General features: G+C 45.9%; 1 protein-coding gene across 1 annotated transcript in view; it reads right to left on the reverse strand.

Moving 5' to 3' along the window:
- LOC138467483 (interaptin-like) overlaps window positions 1–12,219 on the reverse strand; it is a 672,097-nt gene that overhangs the window by 395,347 nt on the left and 264,531 nt on the right. Inside the window, exon 6 of the mRNA XM_069607521.1 lies at window positions 9,205–9,363. Coding sequence (XP_069463622.1) covers window positions 9,205–9,363 — 159 coding nt within the window. The remainder of the gene's footprint in view (window positions 1–9,204; window positions 9,364–12,219) is intronic.

The following is a 12,219-nucleotide window of genomic DNA, read 5'->3' on the forward strand; positions in this document are numbered from 1 at the left end:
TATGCTGTTTGCCTAGTCTATTCTAACAGTGAGTATCCCTGTGGGAAGGTGAGGAAGGGCATTCTCTGCTTGATTGAGTGTAGATGGTAGAAACATTTCTTCATCAATGCATTTATGTGTGGTTCTATTTTAAATTGGTTGTCCAAAGGAATCCCAAGGTTCTTGATATCCTTTGAGGTTTCCAGTCACTGTCCCATTTCTGTAGGCCAAGGTATTGCTGCTTGGGGTAAGACGTAGTGATTAAAAGATCATGAGTTCAGTTTTTTCTTAGTTTCGTGTAAGGTTATTGTAAGTCATGCAGGCATTAGCCTGATCAAGGGAGCTTTTGAGGGTGACGCACTTCAGTGTGTAGATATTTCAAATTCAAAAGTCTGGATGCTAAGATGCACGTGGCACGTTCACAGAATGCATATCTCATTTCTTAGGATAAAAGAGAGACTAAGCTCAGTCCAGAAAGGTTGTGATTCGGGACATGCCTGCTTTTCCAAAGTGAGCTTCCTAAACCTTACTTAAGAACTTGGAAACTGGTTAAGCTAGCACTGTATTTCTGGGTCGTCCCTTGCGTATCCCTGCACTAATTAATCTGCTAATTACTTTTAATTTCAAAGAACAAGTTACTTCTCACCTTGTAACGTTCTTTCGACGGGATGTTCCTCTGACGTATTCCTCATCTTAGATATCTCCTTCCAGCTCTGCTGGCCTCGGAAATTTTTTTCTCTAGAGGGCGCTGCGCGTCGACGTCCTCCGAGTCGATGTCCTTCGACAGCCGCCGTATCGACGTCGACGTCATCCTGCCTGTAAAGGCCGCGCGCAGCGTCCGTTGCTCAGTTCCGTTTTGTAGCCCACAATAATACTTTCTGGACTAAATAATCACCCTGAAGGAGCGTAAGCTGCAACAACAAGGGAAGTAGAACTGCGGGGATGGATGGGAGGGTTGTTGAGGAATACGTCGGAGGAGCATCCCGTCGAAAGAACGTTACAAGGTAAGAAGTAACTTGTTCTTCGAAGGGATTGTGTCCTCCGACGTATTCCTCATCTTAGATAGGCTCCCATAGCAGTATTCTATTATCGGAGGAGGGAGTACTGACTTCACGCTGTCTTCTATTGATGAATAGAATGCAGTACAGCCCTTCCAAACCTAGTCTCTTGACTGGAGGAGGAATCCAGATTGTAAAAACGTGTAAAGGTATGGACAGACGACCATGTAGCGGCCGCACATATGTCTTTAACTGGCACGCCTCTTTTGAGGGCCAATGAAGCTGCAATACCTCTGGTCGAGTGAGCCCTAAGGTTTTGAGGGGGCTCCTTCCCTGCCAGTTTATAACATTCCAGAATGGCTAGAATGATCCATCTGGAAATGGTCTGCTTAGTTATTGGTAACCCCAGCTTGTGACCTGTGTAACCTACAAACAGCTGGTCTGCCTGTCTTATCCTGGCTAGTCTACTAATGTAAAAACTTAAAGCCCTCCTAGGGTCTAGCCTGTGTAACCTCTCTTCCTCTTTCCCCGGGTGAGGAGGAGGATAGAAAGATGGTAGGGTAATCTTCTGAGTGATATGGAATTCAGAAACCAACTTTGGGAGGAAATTAGGCTTCACTTGCAGGACAACTTTGTCTTTGTGAAATATAGTATGAGGGGGTTTACAAGAAAGAGCTTGTAATTCGCTCACCCTTCTAGCAGATGTAAGTGCTATTAATAAAACAGTTTTAAGGGTAAGGAATCTTAACGAACAAGAATGGAGAGGTTCGAAAGGTGTACCCATCAGGAAAGTTGGTACTAAGTTTAAATCCCATAGGGGAACTTGGAATGGTCTTGGGGGATAAACATTGGTTAACCCCTTTAGAAACTGTATTACCAAGGGTAATTTGAAATAGGATGGTTCTTCCGCAGTACGCTTAAAGATGGATAGCGCTGCGAGATAGCCCTTAATGGTGCCAACTTGAAGGCCTGAATTTGCCAAATATAGTAGGAAGACAAAACCATTGGTGTACCACATGAAAAAGGGTCGATATTCTGTTCTCTACACCAGCTGCAAAATCTGTTCCAACGGCAGCGGTAAAAAGACTTTGTTGCTGGCCTCCTTGCCGAAAGCAACACCTCCATAACATCATCAGGGAGGTCCCAATCCTTGTACCTCAGCCTTTCAGAAGCCAAGCGTGAAGGTTGAGGGTTTTGATGTCTGGATGGAGAACCTGACCTCCCTTCTGTGAGAGTAGGTGCTCTCTGAGTGGAAGTCGAATTGGAGGGCAGATGGACAAGTCTAGAAGGTCCGGGTACCACGTTCTCCTGGCCCAATCCGGGGCAATTAGGATCATGGTTCGCCGGAATCTTCTCAACCTCCTGATCATTTGAGGAATGACAGGGACCGGTGGGAACGCGTACAGAAGCGGAAACTCCCAGTCCACTATGAACGCGTCTCCCAGAGCTCCTCTCGGGGGAAATTCCCTTGAGCAGAACAGGGCGCATTTCCCGTTTAGGCTGGTGGCGAACAGATCTACCTGAGGGGTTCCCCAAAGGGCGAAGATCTCTTGAAGGACTTCCTGAGCTAGCTCCCACTCGTGGGAGACTGTGTTCTGCCTGCTCAGAGCGTCCGCTGTCAAGTTCTTCTCTCCGGCTAGGTGAACTGCCGATAGAGAGATTCCTTCTGGGATTGCCCAAAACCAGAGCTGCATCGCCTCTCTGCACAGAGGTAGTGATCCTACGCCTCCTCTTTTGTTGAGGTAATGCATGGCCACCGTGTTGTCCGTCATTATCAGGACGTTCTTCCCTTGTACAGCTGGCAGGAACGCCTTCAGCGCAAGTCTGATGGCTCTCAGCTCTAACAGGTTGATGTGTAGTCTGGACTCCGATGGAGACCAACGACCGCTGATGGTCAAGTCGTTGACGTGGGCTCCCCACCCCGTGAGTGAGGCATCCGTGACTACTGTTATCTCCGGCCAGGGTTGCCAAAACTGTTCTCCTTTCAGAATGTTCTCCTGACAGGCCCACTACTGAAGGTCTCGAGCCACCCTGCCGGGAACCTGAAGAAGATCTGTCATTCTCCCTGAGAATTGTGACCACTGAGTCCTCAGTGCCCACTGGAGGGATCTCATTCTCAGGCGAGCCTCTGGCACTAGGAAAATGCAGGATGCCATGAGGCCTAGCAACCTCAAAAAGTCGAAGGCTGGGAGACGTTGGGCATGCTGGAACTTGGTAACCATCTGTAGAATATCTTGAGCCCTCACCTCTGGTGGTGAGGCTTTTCCCAGGGAAGTATCCAGGATCGCTCCTATGAACTGGAGTCTCTGCAATCGTATCATTTGTGACTTCTTTAAATTGAGGGAGAAGCCCAGTCTGTGAAGGAAGTGGCACACGTGATTTAGCTGGATCTGAGCTTGTTCCGGAGAAACAGCCCTGATCAACCAATCGTCCAGGTAGGGGTAGACGTGAATCCCTTCCCTCCTTAGACTTGCAGCCACTACCGACATTAACTTGGTGAAGACCCTCGGGGCGGAGGTCAGCCCAAATGGCAGCACTCAAAATTGATAGTGAGAGTTGCCAATTGCGAACCTCAGGTATTTCCTGTGTTTGAGATGGATAGGGACATGAAAATAAGCGTCCTGAAGGTCCGGAGATACCAACCAGTCCTGGAACTGAAGGGCCTGGAGGATCTGAGAAAGAGTGACCATCTTGAATTTGTCTTTTCTGAGGAATTTGTTCAATTCTCGCAAGTCCAAGATGGGTCTCATTCCTCCGTCTTTCTTTGGAATGAGAAAGTAAGGGGAGTACCAGCCCTTGTTCCTCTCCGCTACAGGTACCGGTTCTATGGCACCTTTCTCTAGCAGGTCCCAAATTTCCTACAAGAGGAGCGGATCTGGAGCTTTCTGAGAGCTGATCCCCGGTGGATGACTCTGAGGTATACGTAGGAAAGGCAGGCAGTAACCTTGGGCAACTGTTTCCAATGCCCAAGCATCTGACGTGATAGCCTGCCATACCGTCAGATGTTGAGTCAACCTGCCTCCTACAGGTGTCCTGTGAGGGAAGTCCTCAGAGTGGTTTTGGGGCGGCTGATGCAGATGCCGATGTTAAAGAGGCAGCTGCTGTTGCTGTGGCTTTTGAATATCTACCCCGTCCACCTTGGGCAGTTCTTCTTTGACCCCTTTGAGCCGGTCGTCCTCTACCTGTTCCGAATGCGGAGTAGAAGCGAAAGGACTTGCCCCTCGCAGAGGTTCCTGTGGGACGAAAAGGAGTCCGATGGATTGCAGCTCCTAGGGATTTTGCTGCTGCTTTTGAAGTTTGCAGTTTCTCTAAATGTCATCCGCCTTTTTCCCGAACAAAGAAGAGCCATCGAATGGCATGTTCAAGGGCCTGGCTTGCACATCTGGGGAAAAACCCGACTTTCTCAACCAAGCGAATCTCCTGGTTGATGTACTTGCCGCCATTGCTCTGCTGATACTGTCAGCCGAATCAATGCCCGTCTGGAGGGATTCGCACATAGCGTCTTTACCGTCCTGTATAATATTCAGGAACGCATCCCTTTCTTCTCCCTCCGGGATGCAGTCAGCCGCTGTAGAAGCACACTCCCAAAGTGTATGGCTGAACCTAGCAAGGGTGCAAGTAGCATTAACAGATTTTAACGCCATGCTACATGCTGAAAAGACTTTCTTTGCCATAGCATCATATTTTTTATCGTCCCTGTCCTGTGGGACGGTAGGATAAGCCGTCTTGACATCGGTAGAGGATGCTGCCTGTACCACCAGACTTTCTGGGGATGGGTGTTTAGACAAAAACTCTGGGTCTGTAGAAGATACCCTGTACTTTGTAGACAGTTTTTTATTTACTGGTGGTACTACATCTGGGGTTTCACAGTTTGTCATGATCTTTCTCTGAAGAGCTTTATGAAAAGGCACCACAGGATCCTCCTGTGGGCCTTTGTCAAGAATATCCGTGAGGTCATCTTGTTGGAAAGATTGTGAAGGTGCAGACCACCCCATGAACTCTGTAATCCTGGCCATTAAGGCTCTGTAGGGGGTTTCAGCATGCTCCCCCGGGTCTGGCTTAGCAAACTCCACCTCAGGGGAAGTGTCTAACCCACTTGCCTCATGTAAAGAATCATGAAGATCCTTTAATCTGCGCTCTTCAGAGGAAAATTCCTCTCTAACTGGGGTTACAGGTCCCTGTAACTCAAATGTGTCTTCCTGTTCAGACAAATCACCCTCTTCTAAAATTGAGGATATAGTTCTCAATTGTTCTGAACTCATAAAGGGAGTAAATCCCATTTCCAAGGCAGAGGGTGCCGAACTTGTCATTATTGGCCTCGAAAACGTCGATGTCGTCGACGCCGACGTGGAAGGCTTCGAGCGTGGCGTCGAAAACAGAGGCGGAGGCCTCGAAGACCTCGACAGAATTGGAATTCTACTCGACAATGTCGAAGCCATCGACGTCTAGGGCCTGGGGATAGTCACTGGATGTGTGGTAACCGTGACTTTTCTTGGCGTCGACGCCGGTGTCGAAGCCGGCGTCGAGTCAACGGAACCTTCGTCGACGGAACCTTCGAGGAAGGTTTGGAGGTCATAGTCCTGCTCGAGGGTTCGAGACGCGCTCGAGAGATTTCTTTCGCCGGGTACTGCGACTCGCGGCGTTTTTGACCTTCAGGTCTTTCGACCAGAGCATCGCTCTCGGCAGTCTTCGAGGGGGTCGAGGCCGCTTTCTCGAAGACGCTCATCATATTTTTTCGGAATTCCTCCCATTCAGCCCGGGAACTATGTTTCGTGGGGCAAGGGATTCTTTTTGGCGAAACAGAGGAAGAGGAAGACGGAGAAGGGGATCTTCGACGTCTCCTCTTCGAGTGCTTCGATCTCGAGGAGTGATGAGACCCACTCCGAGACCTGGAGCGCGAATGGTGACGAGGAGACGAATGTCTCGAGTTCGTCGACGAAGAAGAAGCTTTAAAAGTCTTACCTTTCTCCAGCTTCCCCCTACGCTCCTTCAGGGCCTTAGCTGTCATGGACATACAGTCCTCGCACTCCGAACAATGGTGTTCAGCTCCCAAACACCACAGACAAATTCTGTGAGGATCGGTCAACGACATCTTTTTCCCACAATCTCGACATTTCTTGAAGCCGGATCGAGGAGTTGTCGGTTCCGACGAGGAAGCCATCGAGTACGGATCGAATAACTCGAGGTAAATAGGATTAATCTGACTAAGAACTGAGCAACGGTATTCCGAGGCACTGAGTAAGCGCGGAAAAACAGAACTGAGCAACGGACGCTGCGCGCAGCCTTTATAGGCAGGATGACGTCGACACGGCGGCTGTCGAAGGACATCGACTCGGAGGACGTCGACGCGCAGCGCCCTCTAGAGAAAAAATTTTCCGAGGCCAGCAGAGCTGGAAGGAGATATCTAAGATGAGGAATACGTTGGAGGACACAATCCCTTCGAATTATTTAACTGATTAAAAATAAACAAATTACATTTTTGCTGCAATATGTGCTCCTTTCCTCGTGTAAGATTTTCACATGCCCATCCCTCTAATTTTATGTTTTGTTATTTAGCTTTCATAATGTGCACCTCACCAATATAGTGATTTTAGAGCACTGAAACCTTTTCTGTGTATGTCAACTGTGATCCCACCCAGGGTGCAAAGGAGACTGTGGTCTGTAGCGCGAGACGGAAATGAGCAGTAAAGGTAAGCTGGAATTCACAGCAGCGGGAAAGGTCAGGGAGAGAGCAGAAGATAAAAGGTGACAAGGAGAGGGTAAGATCACATGAGGATCGAGGGGTAGCATTAGCTGGGGTGCATGTACCGTAATATATGTTTAGACCAAACGGTCATGAGAAGGATCAGGGGCTGTCCATAACTGGCAAAACAGTTATCTTGTCAGTGAAGAGTGCAATGTGTTGTAGGTTTAATTATAAGTTCTGATTTTCAGTGTTTGTTTTGTCAACTTCATTGGTGTTTTTCCAGTGTTATCAAAAAATTAAAACGTGTATATCAGTGTTTACAAGTGTGGTGTGGAGATTAATGATGACCATCAGTGTTTTGCAGTGTTTATAAAAAACATGTATTTATTAACATACATACTTTTTGGGGTAGAAATATCATAGGATATGCAATGTTCTCAATGGACAGGCTATTTAAGGAACAGTCTCTCAAAAGGGGGAGCGAACATGCTTCTGCTGAGAAAGCCGACAACAAATGTCTGTGAGAGGCTGCCATTGAAAAGGATGCAGGCAATTTTGTGTACAGAAAGATGCTCTTTATCAGTATCTAGGTCAGGTTGTATTTTGTGTGAGGGCTTGTTTGACAAAGGGCGTGCAGGGGAAACTAATTTGCATATACATTAGTGTAAAATCATGGAAACATTTTACAGGATGCCTGTCTGCATCTTATTCAATCAATATACTTTTTTAAATAACCACAAAGGCAGCCTTAGGCCTCAAATACATATGCTCCAAAATCTATGTTACATGCTTGTTTAGTGGAAATAAATATATTTGTCAGTAGTCGAGGGGGCTTCTTTTTTGGAATTTTAGTAGATTTTGAGATACGTTTAATCTTGGGAGGGCTATGAATGTATGGTCACATAAAAAGGTTTAACATTGGCTACAACTGGTCAAAGTTGCACCTGCCCACTGACTGACTGTGCATGTGTATTCAAACCCAACACTTGAGGAAGAGGAAAAAGAGGCTCTGTGGGTACAGAGATACTGAAAAATCCATATTAAAAATGTTTTCCTAAAAATAAATATTTGTCGGTGGTCAAGGGCTATTTTGCAGAATTGTAGCCAATGTTCAGCCGTGGGTTGGCAGCCACAAAACTAGCTCAAATGTGTCTACAATTCCTCACAATCAACCCTGACAAATGCAAATATATAATTTTTTTCACAAATATAATGAGGTAACATTGAATGTGCAGTGCTTTTTTAATAAGGTCAGGGGACAAGAGAGTGGGCAATGGGAGAAAGCATATACAGATATAGGGCTGAGGGGAGTAGGGCCCTTCTCTTATTGTATGCCAAGCCCCCACTTCAATCACCTCTTCACCCCCCATTCGTCCTCCCATCCTTGCTCACACTGAGGCACCACTGGCAGGGGTTTTTCCGGTGTTTATCGGATTCAACTGAAAACAGGAAGGCCTAATTATAATTAAGGTTATGGATGTTTGATGGCCTCGAAGTGTGCTCAACAGTTCCTGTATGTTGTGGAGGCTTAGTGACCAGATATTCATATAGTGTCCCTCATGAGGAGTCCCTGAGAAACCTGGTGCTACTGAGCCAGCTGACAGAGGTGTCAGTGCCAAGAGTTGGCTGTGTGCTGAAAGAAAAGTAGGAGGACACAAAAGGGTGAAATTACAAACAAATCTCCCTCATCAGGAGCCATACTCTGGATAGCATCCCATGTTAGGGAGAGAATGAGAGTGCACAATTATGTAACCAAAAGGCCTGACCATATCCTATGCTATAGGGAAACCATTGGAAAATATAGTTAAAGGTGTTTTACTGTGCTGTGTTCTGGGTGCATGCATTGATAATTACATGGCATAGCCTGTGCTTCTAGCTACGGAAGCTTTCTCGCTGGTAGGCTATGTTCCAATATCCTTATTAGTAAACCTTGCAATGGCCATGACATAAACATCATTTGAAGCATAGTATAGACCTTCAGTGTGTTCAAGCTTTAGAGGCAGGAAGTTTGGCTAGCCTAAGCTTCGAGGGACTGTGAAGACTAGTCTCACATGAGACATCTTGACAAGGTACTTAGTATCATTGGCCTTGGAAAAGAGGGCAGAGGAACTTGGATTAAGGCATCATTAAGGTAGTCATTGAAATGCAGAGGGAGAACAACAGTGAATGACTACAGAAGTTAGATTAACTTGTGCAATCTCTTTTCTACCCAATAGAAGGTATAAGCCCTGCTCAGAAGTGAAAGGGAAAGAGCCTGACCAGATGTGACTTCAACTGATAAACAGATTAGCCACGGCAAATGCTACCAATGTGCAGCCTGGTTAGGGTTCCATGCGATAGATACAGAAACAATAGGTAGCAAACTTAGAATCAGCTGTAGGCTCCAACCCTAAAGTTAATATACTGTAAACCATAATTTACGACTTGTGATATTTACCCTACAAGGATCATCTTTAAAACCTTATCCACACTCCAAACACCGATCGGAAAAGAGGTTAAGCAAATGCAGTCAATGAGAAAGCCATAGGGGACACTGCTTACCTTTTCCATGCACTCTTTGAAATTCTTCTTCTCCTGGTCCAAGAGATCCTGATGCCTGTTCACCTCTCTCTGCAGTTGCTCCTCACAATCCTTCATGGTGAGGAGCTGAGAAATGGTAGAGGAACTTGATGTGTAACTCTCCTCCTTTAGTGACCTCTCCTAAAATGAAGAGAACATTACCCTATGTGTTATCTCATTTCTACCAACAGTTAACCGGCCATGCTTGATCAACAGATCCATACCTGTTCAACAGAAATTGAGTCATACGTATTAATAAAATGTCTACTTTGACTAGTGTACTAACCTCTATAATGCCTCCATTCACTCAATCTACAAAAATAATGCACCAACAGCACATCTCGATTGTGTACTATGGCCAACTGCTGCATGCCCTTATTTCCTACCCATTTTTGGTTGTTTGTGACACAAAAATCTATTTTTTAATAATGCTAACAATTTCAGTATGATCTTGTAAACTGACCCAGAGCTGTAGGGACGATGAGTGGGTCATTCTGTGTGGAGTGTGAGAAACCTAAGGGTATTCTCACTCCCCTTGGATCCTCTACACAGGTGGTCAGGGAAAGGCAATCGCTCTTGGATCCTAACCCTGGGGTGGAGAAGCGAGGGAGCATCATTTGGGTGGAGGGTCCTTGAGGACTGGGAGTGGGGAACCCATGGGCGAGACATGGTACTCCCATATTCCCATTGATGACAAACCTAACCTTCCCCCAACTTTTATGGGCTATTAAAGCCAGTGCCCCTCATTTTTCCACAAATGACATTTGACATTACTGAGATGAGGAAGAGGCGACCAGGCATAATGTACACCAACATGCACTACTTTGGTACTGAGATGGGAAAGAGGGCCTCAGAGGAGTACCATTGCAAGGATGAGGCATGTCTTGCTAATAAGCCAAACTATAGTCAGGCAACTAAGGAAAAAGACATGAACCTTTATACAACTCAGGCCTATAAAAGGACTGTGTGCAGAAAGGTGAAGGCAGAGGGGCAAGAAGGTGAAGTGATCTGTGCTACAGCCAAGGAATTATACTGAGGACCGACCTAACTGAGGGTCCGAATGAGTGTGAAGTGGGAGCGGGAGCTCTGTGGCACAGAAGTGAGGCGAAGGATGGAGACCAGATGTGGGGTCATCCTTCACTCCACTGAAAGTGCTTGTTCTCCTGTGGTGCTGCAAGACCGCAGGAGTGTCAAAGGGGCAGAGAGAGACCCCATGGAAGCAAGCCGCCAAGTGTATGGCCAGCACGATACAGAAGAGGACTTCACAGTGAGCCAGTGTGTTTTCCTGCTCAAGAAACACGGTGTTACTGTAACCCCGAGTCTCATAGGATGAAACACCTACACTATGAAGCTAATTAGTGCTTCCAGACCTTTCCTCGCTCCTACAAACTGTCTGACCATTGCCAAAGCCATCATTGGAGCTAGGCTAGATTATTGCAATGCCCTCCTCGCTGGCACCTCCACACTTAACATCCCCAAAAGAGATCACATAACTGAAGCAAGAAAAAGCATACACGCACTCCCGATCAGGGAACGTATCTTTAAAACCTTATCCATCACTCACAAATGTCTATCCAACTCTGCACTGCCCTACCTTTCCCAAAGATTATCAAAGTCTCAATCCTCTAGACCCACTAGATGGGCCTACACACTCAGGCTTATCCAGCCTAAATCCAAACTGATAAAAAGTGGGGCTGCTACCTTCCCATCACTGGCAGCTCACCTATGGAACTCTCTCTCCAGACAACTAAGAGCAGAACAATCCTACTGGCCATTCATGAAAGTTGTGCATAATTGAGTGTAACTGGTTGTAACAGCGCCTTGATGCCCAAGGGTTTTGTGCGCTTAACAAATGTAAAAAAAATACAAATAAATTGTCAATGAGGACTGAGGTTAAATACAATCTAATGGAGTGGTCACGTGGCTTGTTAAATGAACAAGCACATTTTCCAAAGTCTCAGAATGCTATCAATCATTTCTTTTTGACTAATTAAGCGTGTTGAAGTGGCGCAAGCCTTAAACAAGGAACGTTTTCGAAAGTCTTTAACCAAGGAATGAAAGCACTGAAAACTAATATATATTGAATACCGAACAAATAGGTAAATTGAACATTTAAGTAAACCAGTAAAATGCTCACTGCACGTTGTACTACAAATGTACTTAAAGTGCATGCATATTGAATACCGAACTAAAAGGGAAATTTAAAGAACAAACTAAAATAATGAAGCTGAATAAAATTTGGAAGCCAAACATAATTATGCAACACAAGACTGTATTACGCTTTGAAATACAACTGATTAACACTAAATACTTGTGGACCACAAAGGGAGCCCACAAGAAGAACTTTTAATGATTGAATACAGTGTGGCAGGACTGCCAGTTGACAAGGTGTGTGTTACATGGGGTGGCAGAACCACAAGGCGACCAAGACGAAACCAGAGGAGCCCAAGAGCACACCCTAAGTCCAGGAACCAATAAAGGGAATCAAGTGAAGTTATCTTGGTGCACAGGAACAAGCACCACAAAACCTGGGTGAACCACTGAAGTCTTGGGGAAGGGAACCCTGAGACGTGGCAAGTTCATTTGTGTTGTTTTGTGATTGGAGTCTCAAGACCACCTTCATTTGGATTATGTTATTTTGAAACTTGGGGAAGAGAACACCAGGAGTGATTCTGAACTATATTGCTATGAACTGGAGAAAGATAAACTGCAAAACTATTTTCCATAGAGCTTTCTTATACTTGGTGAAGGGGAGCTGAGAGAAAGCTGTGAGCTGGAAGCAGCTCAGAACTTCGAGTTAAGCACTGTCTATTCTGACTTTGACATCCCTGCACATTTGTTTGTTCTAGTGGTGAGAACGTCTGTTGTCTGTGTCTTGCTTTATGATGCCTTCACAGAAGGTAGCTTAAAAAATACAAGTTCACATGCAGTTACCTGTGCAGGGGCCTAGTGAACTCTTGGCCAGGAAACTATTTTCAGTTTTGCCTCAGAGTTGAT

This window comes from Ambystoma mexicanum, chromosome 4q (genome assembly GCF_040938575.1).
Source record: "Ambystoma mexicanum isolate Mex_15411 chromosome 4q, UKY_AmexF1_1, whole genome shotgun sequence".
Lineage (NCBI taxonomy): Eukaryota > Metazoa > Chordata > Amphibia > Caudata > Ambystomatidae > Ambystoma > Ambystoma mexicanum.